Source organism: Lolium perenne, chromosome 2 (assembly GCF_019359855.2).
Source record: "Lolium perenne isolate Kyuss_39 chromosome 2, Kyuss_2.0, whole genome shotgun sequence".
NCBI classification, from domain to species: domain Eukaryota; kingdom Viridiplantae; phylum Streptophyta; class Magnoliopsida; order Poales; family Poaceae; genus Lolium; species Lolium perenne.
This window is the reverse complement of record NC_067245.2, coordinates 301,184,177-301,205,471: the sequence shown is the minus strand read 5'-3', so window position 1 is coordinate 301,205,471 and position 21,295 is coordinate 301,184,177. Positions and strand designations below refer to the sequence as shown.

Below are 21,295 nucleotides of genomic sequence, written 5' to 3'. Positions count from 1 at the left end.
ATGGCGGAGCAACAGTTATAGCACGCCAATGCTGCAAGGGCGCGATCCTATGGCTATCAAAAGCGTTGCCGCTGCCCACCACGTAATTAAGCAGGAGTCCGTAACAAATCGTCGGTACATGTAGCATTACTGGTGGCACCACATGTGACCTCCATTTCCTGTCAGGTTCTGGCACTACCGGCCTAATTGATACAACATACTCCTAGTTCCGAAGAAACGGCACGGACACAGTAATGGAGGCCTTGCCATCACTCCGATGATGGCAAGTAGCAACAGCAGCTTAACCTGCATGTCCGTAGTGACAACCATCAAGCAGGAAAAGGAAGCAGCTCCAACCAGTGTATCTGAATGCATCCTCCTTGGGCAAATCTCATACTTGGCGAATACCATCGCGGAGGGCTCGGGCTGGGTACAGCGCACCATGCTATTTTTTTAATAAAAAAAATATAGTAATATCGTGAAGATACCGATACACCTAACCTCCACAACAACACAACACACCATGGTGTGGTTGATTAGTGGGCATCTTTGATCTCTGTATTGCAGACTAGGCATGTTGGGTCTCGATACGCAGCGATACAGGCTTCCGATGGCAGCCAATGAGTCAGTGGCTAGGCACCACGTGAAAATCCGCACCTTCTGTGGTATCGGCGTCTTCCAAACCTGGTTCCATATGCTCCTTTCGCCATCTGGTTTGGCAGTGCTTTGACCACGACTGAGAGCTTGTGATTTTGGCTGCATACCCATGCGCTTTTCACAATGAACACACCTGTGTTTTTTTGAAATGCCAAGCAACAAAATCCTCCGTCTGCCTCTGGAGTAACTTGATCTGAAGGATAGCTTCCACATCATGGTGATAGTATGTCTTTGAGATTTTTTCTCGAACACATGCCAAAGCATGCGTCATTATATATTAGAAGAAGCCGTCGAGAAGACGGGAGCATATAAGAGTAGCAAAGCTATCAAAAACGAAAAGAAGAGAAAGCAAAAAAGGAAAAAGGAAAAGAGAAAAAACTGTACAGGGCTAACTTAGTTAGACCTAGAGTTCCTCATCAAGGCTAACATCAGGGGGTCTAGCATGTAAAGGTAATTGACGTAGCGCCTTAGCACCGGCTAACGATCATTGACAGGCTTCATCTAGGATCGACTGAACTAAGGCGAGTCTGTTGGGGGCCAGTATGTCTTTGAGATGCCAAAAGAAAATATAAGGAGACAAGTTATATTCACAATGGTCAGAGTTTGAGATATCAACGTGATACACCATTTGATAGACACTTTATTATTCAGATGAGGCAGAAAACCAACTACTACACGGAGCATCGACCCTAAGAAGCTAATCGTCAGCTTACACAATATGTACACATGAAGGACTATAGAACCGTAAGATGGAACATATTTGCAACAGTCGCGAAACCTGGTAGACTCTGGCCAGAATGAGCTTCCCATGTGCCGCATTTGACATCGTGTGGTGCATGATTAGGGTATCGTGATCGCTGAATATAGTAAAGAGCTCGCACTTGAGTGTCTTGCAGATGCCGGAGAAGTAGAAGTCGATATTTCTTCTGAATCCCATATAAACCGAAAGAATGGCTTCCAGGGAACGGCATATGCAGCGAGACACTGGCATGTCAATGGAACCTGCCAAACCCACTCCCAGAACTTGACATTTGTTGTCAGCAAAAGTCTCAGTTCTTGCGGGCGGAATGGTACAGTTCCATGTAGTCCAGAGCAGGCCGGTTCCAGGACCAATCTTGCTCCATTACCCTCTTGCAGAGGGAGTTGAACCAATCGCGAGCGTCGTACCACGTGGTGATCGCCCTGAAATGGAGAGGGAATAAATAACACCATGTGTGCCATTACAGTGCGTGCAATTCTGATGGGCTATACATTTTCCCTAAAGCAGAGTGATGGGTTATACTTGCCTATCCAGAGCGTAATCTACACCATTGCTGTCAGCTCCTTCGAAACTGAATCCGTTTGGCTCAAGGCCTTGCTCATGGGCCCGGTCCTTATCATCGTCGACGTCAAAAACAGTGTCATACAGGCCTGCACATAATGTACAGCATGTCTTTTACTGCTAACTACCAATTCAATAAAATGCAATGCCATCGAGATGTCAAGATATAAAAATACCTCCAGTTTTCCGAACAATTGGGATGGATCCATATCGCATAGCAGTAAGCTGTGTTAAACCGCAAGGTTCAAAAATGGAAGGGACAAGAATGAAGTCGGCGCCAGCATATATCTACACCAGGAGCATCAATTTTATTTAGCACAGATAAGCCAGTTCTAATGTATGGGGCTACTGAAAGAAAATCTGAGACTAACCAAATGTGACAATGGCTCGTCATAAGTTAAACAAAGCTTCACGCGGCCATCAAATTCACCATGAAGTTTTTTAGCTAAGTTGATAAAGTCATTTTGTATGCGAGGATCTGGAGCTGAGCCTAGTAAAACCACCTGTTGAAGAAAGACAATGTGCTTTAGTTTTGAAAAGTTGGGCAAAGTTAAATGCCAAAAAAAAAAAAAAAAAAAAACGCATAGCAAGCTTGCAGTTGAACATATGTGTTATCTATAAGCCAAATATAAGACCTGTCCATTGCGCTCAAGAGTTCGATAAATTGCATGTTTGATAAGGTGAATTCCCTTCTGGGCTGTAAGCCGACTAATGATTCCGACCAGAGGGGCGTCAGTTTGATGTAATCCAAGCCTCTCCTGCAATGCCCTTTTTGCAGAACTCTTACCTTCAACAACATTCTCAGAAGTATAATAAACCTGAAATAGAATGACACAAAAGGTTGAGCTGACAACATCAACGACAGTACTAAGACTCCCACATTTTACAGAATCCAAATTGATAAAATGCATGGTTATGGAATATGATGAATATAACCGATGATCGTTACTGTACCGGGATGAAGTTATCATTATATGGATCCCAAATATCAGAATCAATTCCATTACGGATGCCATGGAATTTAAAATAGTGAGGAGCAATAGAACCATGCCCGGACACTTCCTTTGAATATGTGTCTGAAACCTGCATAAGGTGGCCAAAACAGTATAAAACAGATAAGAAATAAAATTTAGCAGTAGGTTGAAAGATCAGCTTTATGACAGGCATAAAGCAAAACACAGATACTCACAGTTGTAGCCTTATCACAGTGTGCCATTGCTTTGCCAATTTGATTTGCGCCAAATTCAAGATTGTGGATAGTAAATACAACCCGGCCATTTGGCAACCCGTTATGAACATACTGTTGCTTGTACAGCCAAGCAACTGGAGCACTTGACCAATCATGACAATGTATGATATCCTATTAGGATGACAACATGAGCTGTATGAGAAATTGAGATGTGGAAATAATAGCAACAAAGTAACAAAATGAAATTGTCGATTGATGATATACTTGCACAGTTCTAACAAAAAGACGCTGGTTCTTGGAATAAATTGGCGATGAGAAAAATACAGAAAGATTACTCCAACACTAATATAAGATGAGATCACATAATACATTTGTTATGGTCGGTCTGACCTATACAGGCAGGAAGCCCACTAGTGGCTAGTTGTGGGCTTAGCCCAAGTAAATTAGGGGCTTAGCCTAAGTAAATTAGGGTTCAGAGGAGGCCGTCCTCCTATATAAACACTTGTACCCCTTCGAGATTAATCAGACAATATTCAGCATCATTACTGTCTCGTCTCCTGAAGGGAGACGGGAGAACCCTGCGCCGCGCCGCACCAACCCTAGCCGCCGCCATGACAGGCGCCCACGCGCTGCAGGGGGCCGCCGCCGCCGCCAACGCAGACCAGGCCGTCGCCGCCCCACGGGCCTCGACCTCCTGCCCGCTACTTTGGCGGACCTCGCCGGCGATCTCCGCGCCATCCGCTTCGAGCTCGCGGAGATCAAGGCCGGCCAGCACCCGCCGCCCCACCGCCCGCCGTTCCGCCGCCGCCCCCACCGCCCGCCTCCGCCGCCAGCAACGGCCGCCCCGCGTGGTGGCCGCCATCGCCCTCGCCAATTCCCACATGGACCGACGCGTCGCCCGTCTACACTCAGACTGCGGCGCGGACGACGGTTCAGCAGCCCGCCCACCCCTTTGGCGGTCCTGGCAGGTTTGCGGCCCCCTTCGCCGCGAGCACGTCCTTCAACCCGGGCCGCCAGAAGGGCGCCCCCGAGGTCCCGCCTCTGGCACAGCAGCCGCCCCGCTTCACCAAGCTGGAGTTCGCCACCTACGACGGCGCCACCGATCCCCTGAACTGGCTGAACCAGTGTGAGCAGTTTTTTCGGGGGCAGCGGACGCTCAACGCCGACCGCACGTGGATCGCCTCCTATCACCTACGGGGCGCCGCGCAGACTTGGTACTACGCCCTGGAGCAGGACGAGGGAGGGATGCCGCCCTGGGAGCGTTTCCGCGACCTGTGCCTCCAGCGGTTTGGGCCGATCCTCCGCGGCAGCCGCCTCGCCGAGCTGGGACGCCTCGCCTTCACCACCACGGTCCAGGACTTCGCCGACCGCTTTCAGGCGCTCGCGTGCCATGCCCCGGGCGTCTCGGCGCGGCAGCGCGCCGATCTCTTCATCGGCGGCCTCCCCGACTACATCTGCGTCGACGTCGAGATGCGCGAGCCGGCATACCTGCAGACGGCCATGTACTACGCACAAGCCTACGAGCAGCGCGCCCTCGCCATGCAGCAGGTCTACGCGCAACGTGGCAGCGCTCGTCCCGCGCCCCGACCCGCCCCGACGCCCACCGCCCCGCCGCGCCCGCGCCGGCCGCTGCGCCCGCAGGCCCTCCTGCGCCGACTCGCCCCTTCAAGCGGCTGACGGCTGCGGAGCAGCTTGAGCGGCGCCGCCAAGGCTGTGCTTCAACTGCGACGAGAAGTACGCACCAGGCCACACGTGCGCCCGCCTCTTCTACCTGGAGACCGTCGACGACGTTGAGGCCCTCTCCGCCGAGCATGGCGGCCACCACCTTCACTGAGGCCGGTGTCACGACCTACGCGCCAGTCGACGCGTCCGCCTTCGTCGTCTCTCTTCATGCTATGGCGGGCATCAAGACGGCAAAGACGATGCTGCTCCCGGTGACGATCAATGGGGAGCGTCTCACTGCGCTGGTGGACACGGGCTCCACGCACAACTTCATGTCCAACACCGCCATGCGCCGTCTCGCTCTCCAGCCGGCGGGATCGGAGAAGTATAGTGTCACCGTCGCCAACGGGGATCGTCTTACGTGCCAGGGCGTGGCACGACAGGATCCCGTGCTCGTGGGCGACGAGCCGTTCTCCATCGACTGCTTCGGCATCGACTTGGGCCGCTACGACTTCATCCTCGGCCTTGACTTCCTGAGCACCTTAGGCCCCATCATGTGGGACCTCGACGTGTTGTCCCTCGTCTTCTGGCGCCAGGGAGGCCGCCGTGTTCACTGGACGGGCGTGGGCAGCACTGGCACATCCCCGCAGCTCCACCTGATGGCCGCCGCGCTAGACGAAGCGCATCCGCTCCTGGCCGACTTACTGCAGCAGCACGGCGACCTCTTCGACGAGCCGCAGGGCCTCCCTCCCTCGCGACCCTGTGACCACCACATCCACATGCTGCCAAACACGGCACCCGTAGCTGTGCGGCCGTACCGGTACCCCCAGCTGCAGAAGGACAAGCTCGAGCGCCAGGTGGCGGTCATGCTAGCACAGGGCATCATTCAGATCTCGACGTCACCGTTCTGCGCCCCCGTGCTCCTTGTGCGCAAGACCGACGGCACGTGGCGTTTCTGCATCGACTTCCGCGCCCTCAACACCGTCACGTCCAAGGACAAGTTCCCCATCCCCGTCGTGGATGAGCTCCTGGACGAGCTGCATGGCGCGCGCTTCTTCACCAAGCTCGACTTGCGCTCGGGCTATCATCAGGTGCGCATGCACCCGGACGACATCGCCAAGACGGCGTTCCGCACTCACCATGGACACTACGAGTTTTTGGTGATGCTGTTCGGCCTCTCCAACACACCGGCGACCTTACAGGCCCTGATGAACGACGTGCTCAGCCCCTACTTACGCCGCTTTGTGCTTGTTTTCTTTGATGATATTTTGATCTATAGCGCATCCTAGGCGGAGCACCTGCAGCACGTGGCCATCATATTCAACAAGCTTCGAGCGCATCGTCTTCATCTCAAGCGCTCGAAGTGCTCGTTTGGCACGACCTCCGTCGCGTACTTGGGCCACGTCATCTCCGCCGACGGTGTCGCGATGGACCCGGACAAGGTCGCTGCCGTCGCCGCCTGGCCGACGCCCCAGTCACCGCGAGCTCTTCGCGGATTTTTGGGCCTCGCAGGATACTACCGGCGATACATCCAGGACTTCGGCCTCATCGTCGCGCCCCTCACGCGCCTGCTTCGCCGCGACGCTTTCTCCTGGGACGAGGAGGCGGCCAAGGCCTTCGCCGCCCTGCAGCGGGCCCTCACGACGGGTCCCGTTCTTCAGATGCCGAACTTCGACGAGCCGTTCGTGGTGGACTGCGACGCCTCCGGCATTGGCTTCGGCGCCGTCGTTCACCAGGGCGAGGGTCCACTCGCCTTCTTCAGTCGCCCCTTCGCCGCGCGCCACCACAAGCTCGCCGCATGTGAGCGCGAGCTGATCGGGCTGGTCCAGGCGGTGCGCCACTGGCGGGCGTATCTTTGGGGCCGGACATTCCATGTGCGCACGGACCACTACAGCCTGAAGTTCTTCTTGGATCGGCGCCTCTCCACCGTGCCGCAACACCGGTGGATCGGCAAGCTCTTCGGCCGACTTCACCGTCGAGTACCGCCCCGGCCGCCTCAACACGGTCCCCGACGCCCGTCCCGCCGAGACGTTGACGACATCGCGGACGCGCCTGATCGGTGCAGCCCTCTCGCATCCACTCCGGGCCATCTTTCGCCTTCATCGACGAGGTTCGCCGCGCCATCGCCACGGGCTGCGGATGCGCAGCACTGCGCCGCCGCCTAGCCGACGGCGAGCTGGCCACGCCATGGCGCACGGACGAGGACTACTCCTCCATGGACGTCGCATCTTCGTGCCGGATCATGGAGACCTGCGCCACCAGGCCTTGTCCTTGGCGCATTCTGCAGGTCACGAGGGCGTCCAGAAGACCCTGCACCGTCTCCGCGCTGACTTTTACATTCCAGGGGATGGCGCCCTGGTGCGAGACTGGGTGCGGGCGTGTGTCACATGCCAGCGGAACAAGATGGAGACGCTCCGTCCGGCAGGCTTGCTGCAACCGCTGGACGTGCCGTCCCAGGTGTGGGCGGACATCTCCATGGACTTCATCGAGGGGCTGCCGAAGGTTGGCGGCAAGTCCGTCATCCTCACGGTGGTTGACCGCTTCTCCAAGTACGCGCACTTCATCGCCCTCGGCCATCCCTATACGGCGGAGGCCGTGGCACGCGCCTTCTTCGATGGCATCGTTCGCCTCCACGGGTTTCCGTCCTCCATCGTCAGTGATCGTGATCCTGTGTTCACGGGTCACATCTGGAGGGACCTCTTTGGGTTGGCGGGCGTGAAGCTCCGCATGAGCACGGCGTTTCATCCTCAGACGGACGGCCAGTCCGAGGTCGTCAACAAGATCATCGCCATGTACCTGCGCTGCATCACCAGGGATCGTCCACGAGCTTGGGTGGACTGGCTGGCGTGGGCCGAGTACTGCTACAACACGTCCTATCACTCCGCGCTGCACGCTACTCCCTTTGAGGTGGTCAACGGGAGGCCACCACCGGCGATGCTTCCCTATGCGTCTGGCACGGCCCGTACTGAGACGGCGGATGACCTGCTGCGTACCCACGACGAGATACTGGCTGAGGCGCGCCGGCCGACTTCTTCTGTGCTCGGCGGCTAGGAGGTACTATGATGCACATCATCGCGAGGCGGAGTTTGCGGTGGGCGACTGGGTCTGGCTACGCCTTCTTCACCGGACGACCCAGTCCTTGGACCCGCACTCCAGGCGCAAGTTGGGACCTCGTTACGCCGGTCCTTTCCGTGTGCTGGAGCGCATCGGCAAGCTCGCCTACCGCCTTGAGTTGCCTGCGGGCTCGCACCTCCACGACGTCTTCAACGTCGGCCTCCTGAAGGCTTACCGGGGCGACCCTCCTTCTGCACCACCAGCTCTTCCACCTACTTCGGATGGGCGTCTCGAGCCTGCCCCGGCGAGTGTGGCTCGCGTGTTGAAGGCCCAGCAGCGCCGTGGTGTTTGGCACGTCTTGGTGCATTGGACAGGCCTGCCAGAGGACGAGGCGACTTGGAAGAAGCTTGAAGATCTCCGCCAGCAGTTTCCAGAAGTTCAGCTCGAGGACGAGCTGTTTGAGAAGGTAGGGAGAGATGTTATGGTCGGTCTGACCTATACACGCAGGAAGCCCACTAGTGGCTAGTTGTGGGCTTAGCCCAAGTAAATTAGGGTTTAGAGGAGGCCATCCTCCTATATAAACACTTGTACCCCTTCGAGATTAATCAGACAATATTCAGTATTATTACTGTCTCGTCTCCTGAAGGGAGACGGGAGAACCCTGCGCCCCGCCGCACCAACCCTAGCCGCCGCCTCCTTCCTCCACGACGGCACCCAGCCGCCGGCGCCGAGCTCTCCAGCCTCTCCGACCTCACTTCCACCCTTACAACCTCCGCCCTAGACCCGGTAGAACCCTAGCCCCTACCAACATTCCCTTTAATGCATAACCAGCATGAGAAAAGAGCAAAACACCTCAGGGAAAGACCTACACAAGTAGATAAAAGATAATGACATGGGACATAGCTTGTACTTACTGGAGAAGAACCACTCTGGAGAAGAAACTCCAGAGCAGAGTGACAGAAGAAGCCAAATCTGCTTTCATCGTTCTTTCCATAGACACATCCAACCCAAAACATCCTGCAGCAAGAAAAAAATGTCAAAACAGTCCTCTTGTTTTTCCACATCAATGAAATTCCATTCATTCAGTAACAAAAATAAAGATGTCTGCTTTGCCTGAAGCCTCTATACATCTCGTCTACCTGTGTACTAGCACAACAACTTGCAACAATTTAGTTCGAACAGAAGATGAAAAATATAATAACATCCTATCTAGAAGTTGGATGCCAACTCAAGCCACGCTCAACTCATTGAAATAAACAGTAAAGAAGCAATAAAACGAAACAAAAAATGCGGGGAACCAATCAAAAAATTTAAATAAAATGGAGGTTCTTCATAGGAAGTTCTTCATCTAGTTAGTTCTGGCTCTAGTAAAAAATGCTATTTCTTGAAGGATAACAGTTTCAAAATTTCTGTGCTGCTAGCATTTACAAGAAGTATTTTTCTGTAAGATTTCTACGATCTATCCACTATCCATCAGGTCTTAAAATGTAATGACAGACAGGATACTCGTGGTAAATAAAGGGTTCATCAACAAAGTGGAATATGAAATCTACAAAACCAAGTGTATAAAAAGAAAAGAGACAATGCATGCAATAAAAACTGATAAATAGTTTATATTGGTCGAATGTGGAGTATAAGCATACCCATTCTGTGGTTCCAAGAAATAAACAGAGATGCCTTCAACCTTTCCAAACCATACTTTTATCTCTGTTCCACTCCAAGTAAAACTTTGACGGCAATGTAAATCCTTCACCTGCACGAAAAGAAAGGCAACTCAATAGGAAAAAACAACTATACTGATAAACGCCATCCCACTGATCAAGCAAGCACATAAAACACTATGAACAAAGACAAATATAGTACTCCCTCCGTCCATAAAAGGATGTCGGAGAATTGTCTAAATTCAGATGTATCCATACACTAAAGAGTGTCTAGATGCATCTAAATTTAGACAAAATTGCGACATCCTTTTATGGACAGAGGTAGTAGTACAATTAAATACTGCTACATGCAATTATAAAATAGACAAAAATACAACTTGTTTCTGAGAGAGGTGCTTCTACGCAAAGAAAGCGCAAATTCTAGAACATGTTGAGATTTATAACCACCCATTGAGTTACTAACAGTTGCTTCAGTATCTGCACAATTCAGTTTCTGGGAAGCTTTGGGACTCCAGAATCTATACTGCAATTATGCGAATGACATACACACATAGCGCCACAGAATAATTGTGTGCTATTATACTAGTATAATTCACTAACAGGCCACAATAAGACCAAAAAAAAGCAAGAAATATAAAGACACCAGGATAAAGTGCAGTGTACAACTTACATTGCTTAGGTTTAAACAGTCATACTTTGGAATAATGACCTCAACCTTGTGGCCTAAATCTTGAATAGCTCGTGAAAGACTAGTAACAACATCGCCAAGACCCCCAACCTGTTACAACATTGGTCATTGTTCAGCATGTCATCATTTTGTGTACCAAAAGAAGATTGTAAGAAACATTTACCTTTGCAATAGGAGCCATTTCTACTGCAATGTGCACAATATGCATAGGTGGTTCCTTTCCGATGGAATCAGAGACAGGAATATGGTAGTCCATCCCATTTCGGTTGTCATATGTTCCACCTTCTTCCGACTCAGAGAAAACAAAGTCCATCATGTATGCATCCAAAGGAACCCTAACTGGAAAACAGACAGATCAATCAAAAGAGATGCAAAAGGAGAAACACCCCCTCATAATACAAAATTTATGTACAGGCTAGTTGAAAGCACCAACTGAGCTACAATCAAAAATACCAGCAACAGCCAAAACAATGGTCCAAAAATAAGTCATGAAAGGAAGTAGGATTGAGTTCCACATAATTTGGTAAGTTTGAAGAGGCTCTGTTTTTCTGTTATCAGCATTTGCATCTCTTTTTGAGCTCTTCTGAAAAGGAAGTAGGATTGAGATTTTTTTCTAGTATACGGAGAAAGTAGTATTTCACTATTTTGAGCTCTTCTGAAAAGAAGTATAGAAAGATTTATAGGAGCATATACATTAATGTAGAAATCATCATCGGATAATACAAATCCGGCAAGTAGCTTTGGATGAAAATATCTAGGGGGGTGGATCTAGTGGTACTTGATATTGTAATAACATGAAAAATGCTTCAAGAAAAGGTCACTGACAAGGATCCACACCTGTGGCTTGTAAGTGTGAACCATTTTCTGCATTCACCATCTTCTGTGGTGGCAAAGGACCACTTGGATGAGTCCAACGGTTAAATGAACATCTGAACCAAACTTCTGGACTTCCATTCAGCACTGTGTTAGAAGGATTGTACAGAACATCCACGGTGGTTCCTGCACGTACTTCAAGTGGCTCAGTATAGACAATGTGTTTCTGTGAGAGAAGAAACTCTCTCATAGTCTTCTCCTTTGTCTGAGCTTTCATCCTTGCAGTTATCTCAGCCTATTGCAACCAAACAAAAGGTAAATGTCAAAAGAGAAGAGAAATAATATTTTTGGTTTAATGTGTAATCAAGTATAGATAGTATAATACTCATAGCCTCCTAGATTATATGCATTGATTCTCTTGAACTAACCCTTCTCCGACCAGCATCCTCCCTTTCTTTCCTGTCTTGCTGAAGCCTTTCAAATATCCTATTTTCTTCTTCAACCCAAAATAAATCATCAGATATGCTCTTTGCAACGGCAGCATGGAAATCTTGTTTTCCATTGTTATCATACTTCCTTGCATTCCCAGGAGGTCCATCAGCAAAAACCCAGTCCAACACCAATGCACTTTCAGGTAAAGTAACTATACAGGGAGTAAAGTCAAGTGTAAGCTATATGTATGAAAAGCAAAAGGAGAAAGTAAACAAATACATGGTATCAGACCTTCAAACTCATTCAGGAGTGAACACATATTTTACGAAAGAAACGTCAGTATGTAATTTAGAGGCATACACAATGCCTGAATTACCATGCTTATTTTATGTCGATACATAATAAAATGGCAGCACTATGACAATGTGAATCCTAACTCCTAAGAGATGGAATGTGTGAATTAACATACCAGTTGCATAGCACCAATCACCATCCTTTTCTTTAGACACGCATATTTGCCCATGAGTTGAAACGGGGGAGAAAAAAAATGATGTGTATTCAAATTTAAGCAAATATGTACTCCACCCGTGAATCGCTACACGGCAAATGCCAGTTGCCATCTACCTGAACGCCCATCATCAGAACGTTCACCAGAACACCGGTGATCCGGCAACGACGAACCAGAGCCACACACTACAACGTGGACTAAGCTAAACCGATGTGGGGTCCAAGAGAGGTGAGACGGCATCGGGGTTGGAATGAGTGGGGGCAGGGAAGAGGGAGCTTGCGTGGGCGTGCAAGAGCACAGGCTACTGGAGGCCGGGTTCCACTGCAGCCGCACGCTCTGCTAATCCCACATGGCTACGGAGCAAAGCCAGTTGCCATCTATCAGAATGCCCATCATCAGAACGCCAGCGACCCAGCAACGACGAAATCCACTCATGAAAGATGCATCAAATTCAGAAACCTTTTGGTTTGTTTTACTCGTCAGAATTGCTTCTTTTATGTCGATACCATAATAAAATGGCAGCGTTATGACAATATGAATCCTAACTCCTAAGAGATGAAATGTGTGAATTAACATACCAGTTGCATACCACCAATCACCATCCTTTTCTTCAAATTTGACTAGTCTTTCAGCAATAGAGGGGCCATCAATCCAGTTGTTGTAACCCCCATGCAACCATATCTCATTTGTATGCTTTAGTGGTCTCGAGCTTCGATTATAGTATAATCTGACCCTATCCCCTCCTTTGTATGTGTTAGGCTCTATATACCATAGATTATCGGCGTATCTGCTGGCTGAACCCAACACATGCTCCAATCTATTCCTCATCATCTCCACCTCAGCCTTTGCTTGTTCCCTGTCAGCCTCCACTTTGGCCCTTTCTTCCTCCTTCCGGCGCTCTTCCTCAGCTTGTCTTTCCCTTTCAGCTTCTTCTGCGGCAAGCCTTTCAAGTTCCCTTTGCTTTTCTTCAAGCAGGAAGTCCTCAAATGAGTGCTCATCAATGTCACTTTTTATTTGCAGGACGAAATCATTATAATTGTTGTTTTCATAGACGGTGTCACCATTAAAGAACACAAAGTCTAATCTGTATGCCTGCTTGGGTATGTAGAGCTTACAACACCACCAATCCCCTGTTAGTTCACTTTTATGTAATTTTTCAGTAAAAGGGTTCCATCTCCAACCATTGAATGCCCCTTTGATAAGAATATCAGGCTGGCTTGCTAAGGCAGACATGCGACGATTTAAGTAAATATCAATAACTGAATCAGCTTTCACCACTTCAGGAAAAACAAAACACTTGTTCCCGATCGAATACGTTTCATATGCAAGCTCTTCAAGCCTCCTCTTTAGTGCTTGAGGATCAACATCCTCCTGTACCTGTTCTTGCATGTCTGGTTTATGCTCTTCTGCATCCTCTGTTATCCTCAGTTCATCACCGGCAACCAAAGGCTCTTCATTGGCATCTTTACTAGCCCCGACGCCATCTTCTGATATAACAAGTTCTCCCGCCTTGAGATTCTTGCTGGCTATCTCCTCCACTTCTGCTTCAGTGATATCTTTTTCGCTAACTATGCTAGGTTGATTCATTGGATCTTCTTCGATGACATCAACAACTGACTGGCTTTGTTCAGGAACAACATCGACTGATATGTCTTGCTCACTAGAACTAATTACCAGTTCGTCTTGTTCATGGACACCAATAACGGATTGGTCCTGTCCTTGAGTGCTATCAAGCGGCGAACCCACCACAGCACTTATTTTGCTACGGTACTCCTCAAGTTCTCTGTCAATTGACTCGGCATCCATGGAGGTGGAATCCAATGCTGAAGGCTGCTTCTGGTCAGGCGCTTCTTCAGCCTCAGTCTCATTCACTCCCTCCAACTCCGCGCTAGTAGAAACATTTTCTGATAAGCCCTCATCAGATCCTTCTTCTGGGGTACTTGCCAGTTCTGTTGCTTCACTAGTGAGCGTCCCATTGCTTGTGCCAAGATCACCTCCATCGGCGCGGCTCTGCTCAATCTTCTCCGTGCTGGATTCAGCGGCAGGACTTGGAGCATATCCTCTAGAGGCAGTGCCTGATCTCCTCGGATTCCTCTTAGGGTAATCTGAACAACGCAATGTTACGAGAACATGAGCCAAAGCAGTATGGCCAAACAACTCAGACAATGGCTTTTAACAAAATCAAGTCTCGAACCTGAACTTGCTACCATGCAGCGAACAAGCCTGCTTCTTGAGAATCTGCTGCACTTTACGATGGACTGGAACAAGAACAGAGAAGTGTGAGTAGATGATCACTTGCCTGAATGTGATACGGAGGAGCACATTTTCATTACTGAACTAATTATCCACCCGTAGCACCCAAATAATCCAAGAACTTATCCCGTGTTTGCAAACTATCAAACTGGCCAAACCAACAGATTGCTTGAGAGGGGAGCAAAAGAATCATAAAGTCCACTGAAGATACACAGGAAACAAACACCCCAACATTTGACAAACTGAAACAGAAGTTCGCACATAGGCAATGGCACAACAACTGTGCCAGACAGACACGCAGACGCAGGCGTACCCCCTGCCCACAAATCGAACTTCTCCAGGCCAAAATGGGGCCAAAGTGAAAAACGCAAAACAGCAGTCAGGGACGAAATAGCTCCAGGTGACGAAGAGAAGACGCACCTGCGTGGCGCCGGCGGTGGCGGGGCGCAGGACGAGCACCGGGCGGCTCCGGGAGCAGAGCGGGGTCTGGGCCCGGAGAGCCATCTCCATTGCCGTGCGGGAGGCAGAAGCTCACACTGGCCCCGGCCCCCACCTCCCCCGATCTCTCCCCGCCCTACACCAAAGCTGACCTTCTTCTTTGTTTTTCCTAGCCTCTAAAAACTCGCATCGAAACGCGCAGCCGTACTTGTCTGTACACACACGCGCGCGCGCGAGCTGGATCGAAAGGGATAGTGCCTTTCCCCCAGTGTGCGTGCGATTTATGTGGGGCGAAGAAATTTTCGGCGAAGTTTTATTGTTATTATTGCCTCATCATTATTTCTTTCCCTCGTTTTTCCCCTGCCGGAAATGTGTGGACGGCTCTTTTCTTTCGGGAAAACGAAGATGGATGGGGTTTCTCGGATCGGCTGCGCAGAGGGGCCACGACACAGGCATGTGGGCCCGGAGCTTGCGCTACGGAGTATGGATATGGACGGCTCTTGTTTGTTTGTCCCAGAGAGCACGTAGTAGGACGAGCCGTCTAGCTTGGGCAGCTGGAATCTGCCCGCTCCATTCTCGAACATTCGTGTAGATCTCGCCATTTTAGTTTCACCATTTTGACCATGTCCAAAACTCGTCTTTAGCCCACCGATAGGGTACGGCACTCCTCTGAAAACCAGAGAACGGGCACGTGGCCTCTACTGTGCAAGTCCATTAATTCCTGCCGTGTGTCCGAGCACATGAATACACGACCGAAAAACCACACCCTACGAACCAACGAATTAATTCCCTCTGTATTATTATTTCTTTAATAACTTCAGAAATATTGCGTGTTTTTGCAAATTTTCGAAAATATTGTGGCGACAGCAGGCCTATCCCGACTAGGATCTTTCAAGCTAAGCCAACCCAAGGTCTTTTAGGCTATGCTAATCTGCCGCCGACGCCACAATATTTTCAAAAAATTACAAAAAACACGCAATATTTCTGGAATTGAAGAAAAAATATTTTTAAAAATATTTAAACGGAACAAAATATATAAAGTGTTATTGTGTTAACGATGACATGGAGTAGGTTTTGTATATTGTGTGTGATGCTATTGTCTCCATCCTGTTTAGCTTTTTTTTTACATCGTGCTTAGCTTTAACCTGTAAAGAAATGTGAAGAAAAAGAAACCGTGTCTAAGTTTTCTTCTCACCTCAGAATTACACGCGTGATTCTTCTGGCAGCTCTGATTGACCAAATGCATTGCACCCGCAGATCTTGCTCAGTTGGTAATATTCCTCAGGGGAAAAGGTACTATTGCTAGATGGTAGTAGTACAGTAGGTACCAAGGGTATGCAGGTTGTTATTTTCCAGGTGCGCGGCAAGGTCCTGCCCCTGCATGCAGTATTAACTTAAGTAAGACATCAGGGTATCATCAACTCAAGAGTCAAAGACATCAGTACTAATAGTGTGCTTTTCAGGCCAATGGAGTTTTCTTTTCCTTCTTAAGCAATAGTAGGCCACTTGATGCTGCACAACTATAGACTGAAACTACTATTGCAGCTACGGTGAAAAATGAAAACTAAAGAGCTCATGAGATTTCTCCTTTTACACGAGTTTAACTGTTTGACCGAATTTGACTCTGGTAAAGGGATCAAGACATTTGCGAGGGCAAAAGCAACTGCATAGTGTAAAACACATGAAAGGGTTACAAGAACCAGGAGACCCTGGAATCCATTAGCGTGTATTCTGACAGGGCATGAAGCAATCGTTACAAAAGAACAAACATGCATTATTGATTATACAGATTCAATTAAGCAGTAGCTATTTTCAGTAGAATTAGCTCAGTAAACCCGACAATTGTAAATTTGCAGGAGATTACTTGGCTGAGAAATTATATAGCCTTCATGAGGACAATACCAATTTGCTGTTTAGTATACTGTTTTCCCCACTATTGTTGGTTCCAGAACGCGGGATCACTTGCTATATAAAACAATCCGATCTGCCATGAAGCTTCTTTCAGCACATTCATGCTCATGTTTCCAGAATTCCAGGGTAATAAGAACACTAAGACGTCAGAGAATTTGATGAGATGTGATCAGCAAACAAATGAAAGTGGGACTTTTTCTAGGTGACCAAGTGTAATTTTGGAACTAAAATGCAAACTACACGTGCGTTATCACCAAACATGCTTTAGGCCTTCATGTTGTTCAGTAGCACATATGCGGACAACAAAATTACAATGAATTATATGTAGACATTGGGCAGAAGAAACACACAAAATGGTCATGTCGACAATGGAGCAAGCACAAAATGGCTAAGTATGAATACACATCAAAGCAAAGGAAATGCATGACTAGAAAAGTACAGTATTCAATTTAGGAACCATGAATTCAGCATGAACGATAGGCTTGATACCATCATATCAATATTTTTATCTTGAGCATGTAGCATCAATATTAGTTCAAAGGCATAATGATATACGTGATCCACAAGTATTGACAACATCAGAACAAGGCATTGGAAGAGTGCTCAAATATTAAACATACTCAAGTCCATTTCATGCCATGCCCTGTTCTAACATTTTTAAGAAGCTATATGCAGACTGGTAATTCTGATATGCCGATATCTTCGTACTGCAGGAATTACTACATGATCGGTACCATACTCATGAGAGGTTGTATAGGCTATTAGCAGTCCAGCACAGAAAAAAATTAATAACAGAAACAGGAGAGGCATGAAACAGGTCATACCAGAGATATGCTTGTAGGAGTATTTGACTGCAACATGTGCACCTCAAATAAATTTCTCTTGCCAATTGTGCCAACTGCCAGCAATCCAAGACAAGTGTACAGGACTAAAAATTGGCTGCCGACAACAAGCAGCAGGCATCAAATAATTCAAATGGACTAGTAATGACAGGTAAATGGATATGTGAGTCGGCAAGTGAAGAACTTGCTGGATATCAATGTCAGACAAAAGAAGCAGTAATGGAACAATAAAACAAGTAGTTCAACCTGGTAATATTCCAAAACCAACTGGTCACTAGTTTAGTTGGCTATAAACTGATTAGGATGCAAAAAAACAGTAAACAGGCAAATAGCATCACTCCTTATTAGCCATTACTAGCAGTGAAATTAAATTGGCCTCTATCCACACTAAAATTGTGCAATCAATAAACTAAGTGAAGAAACTACAGCAGCTAGTCTGATATAAAACATGTCAGACCACAATAATGAAACACCATCAAGGATATGAGTCATGGGGATATAGGACAGTCAGACGCCACATAATCCAACTGGTCACTTTGTTCAGAGATCAAGCATGATAACTACGAATGATGATTGCAGTTGAATATGCTTGAAGCTGAGCAAAGATGAAATGTATGCATATTACAGAAAAGGAAGGCTATAAGGGCAATAATTGGCAAATACCAGAAGATGCCAATGTCCAGCAACAAAATAAGGAAATAAAGATGTAAGAGTGTTTCTTAACCAATTCTGTCAGCATGAACTGTTGAAATAAACCATACATAAGCAACAATAGCCTGCTACTGAACCGCTGACGCCAAGATAGATGTAATCTAAACCCAATGAAGTTGAACTGTAGGACAAGGAACTTGCCATTTCTAAGAGGTTACCTTCATGCTGATTTGTCCATTGTTCAAAGAAATCACATCTAACAAGCAATTGAATTTCCTTAGTACAGCATATATGTGCCTATTAGAAAGCCCAGAACAAAATATCCTGGTTTCACAAATCACTCAGTAGATCGTAGCAGGAAAGCACAACAAATTGACAGTTCTCTTCCCCATATTTTGCAACTACACAAACCTTTGTGGAATTATTCTTCATCTTGAAACCAAGACAGTAATGGAACAATATCAAGGATTCAGGTAAGAAGGGTATAGGACAACCACACAAGACATAATCCAACATGTTTAACAAGTGATGTTAATCACCTTTGTTTAGAGATCAGACATGATAATTCTGAATGATGATTGCCGTTGAATATGCTCAGAGCAGATCAAATATGTCTAGGTGAGCTGTATCTACATATTACAGAAAACAGAGATAAAAGGCAATAATGGCACAAACCAGCAATTATTGCGCAATACCAGAAGATGCAGCAACATAATAAAGATGTAGAGTGTTTCTTAACCAATACTGTCTTCACGAACTGTCGAAGCCAACCATAAGCAACAATATGCTGCAAATGAAATCTAAACCCAATGAAGTTGTACTAGAGTAGCCAAGGAAGATACCATTTTCTGAAAGGTATAGCCCTATGCTGATTATGTCCATTGTTGAATGGAATCACGTCTGATAAGCAATTGAATTCCCCTAGACCCTAGTAATGCATATAGTATGTCCAGCAACATTGTATTCTGAATTGACAAATCACATAGTAGATCGTAGTAGGAAAGCACAGAAAATTGACAGTTCTCTTGCCCTTTTTGCAGTTACACAGAACCTTGTGTCCAGAAAATTACAGAAAAGGAATACTGAAAGGGAAATAAGGTAACAACCCAGGAATTACCAGAAGATGCTTGTGTCCAGCAACATAAGGAAATAAAGATGCTGGCATGAAGTATTGAAATTAACCATAAGTCACCATAGGCTGCTACTAAACCGCTAACATCAATAATGATTTAATCTAAATAAACCCAATGAAGTTGAAGTGGAGTGGACAAGGAATTTGCCATTTCTAAAAGGAGAAGTACCTGCTGATTATTCAATGAAACCACGTATGGCAAGCAATAGGATTCCCCCTAGTACTGCATATAGTATGTGCCTACCTATTGTATCCTGAATTCGCAAATCAAAAACTGTCTGCATGAAGTGTTGAATCAACCATAAGCAACAACAGGCTGCTAACGCCAAGGTTGATTGTAATCTAAACACAATGAAGTTGAACTGGAGTAGCCAAGGAAACATACCATTTCTGGAAGGTATAGCCCGATGCTGATTACATCCTTTGTTGAATGGAATCACATCTGATGATAAGCAATTGAAAATATCCCCTAGTACAGAATGTAGTGCCTGACTAGTGTATTCTGAATTCAGAAATGACGGAGTAGATCGTAGTAGGAAAGCACAGCGAATTGACAGTTATGTTCCCGATTTTGCAGTTACACAAACCTTTTACAGAACTATTCTTCTTTATATTTGTTTTTTTCACATCAAATCGGTACAGTACAAACAAACAAGGTAAACAATAATAAGCTGTAAGACATGGAACTACTATGAACTAGACGAGGCAGAACCAGATCTCTGAATCTACATGTATATAGACGAACGAGCTAGTACAACACGGCGAGGGGGGGCCCTCCTCTAGTGGGCGGCGACGACCATGTCCGGGATGTTGAGGAACTCCATAACCGCCTCGAAGGGCAGGTCCGAGGCCGGCGGGGGGAAGAGCGTGACGGCCTTGGCCGCCGTGAGCTTCTTCCGCTGCGGGCAGCGCGGGGAGAGGAGCCTCGACGCCGGCACGTAGTAGGGCAGGAAGGGCCCCGCCGCGGGAGCGGGAGCGGGCGGGGGAGAGGGGGACGGCGAGGGCGGGGCCGGGCGGGAGGCGGCCCTCCGGCTGCGGCGGAGCCTGGCGTCGCGGAGGCGGGCGAGCGCGCCGGGGCGGAGGAAGCGGAGGTGGTCGGCGGCGGCGGCGGCCGGGAATCGGGGCTTGCGCGTGGCCGCCATGTGGGTCCCGGCGGCCGGTGAGTGGTGGATTTGGTGGCGGATGGAGGTTGGAGGGGGGATTGAGGCGGAGCGGGCGGCGGTATTTGAAGCGGGGCTAGGGTTGGGCGGGAGGCTGGAGGCGCCTTTCCTGGGAGCGAAATGTTTTCGGGAAAATTCGTGCGTGTTTACATACAGATTTGGCTTGGTGTTCCGAGGAGAATGACATGTAGGTCCGTGTTCTCGTGGGGCCTATCTGGTGGTGGGATGGGCGGCGCGTGCTCGCGAGGGGAGCGGTTGCCAGGTGCGGTCCGTCACGTTTTGAAACGGGACGGCGGCGGCTGGCGCCTGAACGGTAGACGCTGTATTCACTTGATTATTTTGTTTTGAAAGGGAGAACATTTGATTGTAGAAAAATATTACTCCCTCCATCACTAAAAAACCTGCTCAATTTTATATAGGTACAAAAATATATAGATATATTTTAATTATATATACATCTATAACTAGAAAAGGTTGAGCATCTCTTTTTTTAGCACGGATGAGGTATTACAAAATCTTCTCAATTGCATCCAACAAACACGTCGCGGCCATTCCTACGCTAACAACAGAATGTATTCTTTTAAGGTGTGTTTGGTAGATTGTGTAACTGATCTCATACAAATTAAGCTGAGATTTCACCACATATTTAGTACCTCGGATGTGCTCACCCATGTTTGGAGGAGGCGGTGCGAGGAGCCGAAGAAGGCAGTGTTGAGCCACGGCCATGTGCTGTGCTGAATCACAGGAAGTCCTACCTTTCTAAATAACACAAACACTAAAGAAACAATGTGAGTTTCTTTACATGAGTAAGGTCAAAGTGATATTGGATTAGGCTGTTGGAAATACTGCATATGCAATTACTGACTTTTTTGTGTGTGTTAGTCATCTAATACTTTCTTATGTTAGGTCTCAACAGACCCACTAACTATGCTATGAAAATAGTT

At 47.8% G+C, this 21,295-nt stretch overlaps 2 protein-coding genes across 2 annotated transcripts; both read right to left on the bottom strand.

The window, feature by feature from the left end:
- Positions 1-1,203: 1,203 nt before the first annotated feature.
- On the bottom strand, positions 1,204-14,781 carry LOC127336020 (starch synthase 3, chloroplastic/amyloplastic). Its single transcript, XM_051362765.2, has 16 exons — positions 14,638-14,781; positions 14,159-14,222; positions 12,543-14,069; positions 11,453-11,667; positions 11,049-11,319; positions 10,375-10,550; positions 10,194-10,301; positions 9,506-9,615; positions 8,777-8,879; positions 3,147-3,317; positions 2,912-3,040; positions 2,593-2,775; positions 2,329-2,460; positions 2,134-2,245; positions 1,923-2,046; positions 1,204-1,818 (listed from the first exon to the last, which is right to left on the bottom strand). The coding sequence occupies exons 1-16, from the start codon at positions 14,725-14,727 to the stop codon at positions 1,686-1,688; spliced, it is 3,648 nt and encodes a 1,215-aa protein (XP_051218725.1). The 5' UTR covers positions 14,728-14,781; the 3' UTR covers positions 1,204-1,685.
- A 4,940-nt stretch (positions 14,782-19,721) lies between these two features.
- On the bottom strand, positions 19,722-20,371 carry LOC127330643 (uncharacterized). The gene has a single exon (XM_051356784.2). It carries the CDS (start codon positions 20,331-20,333, stop codon positions 19,971-19,973), a length of 363 nt encoding a protein of 120 aa, XP_051212744.1. The 5' UTR covers positions 20,334-20,371; the 3' UTR covers positions 19,722-19,970.
- Positions 20,372-21,295: the final 924 nt, after the last annotated feature.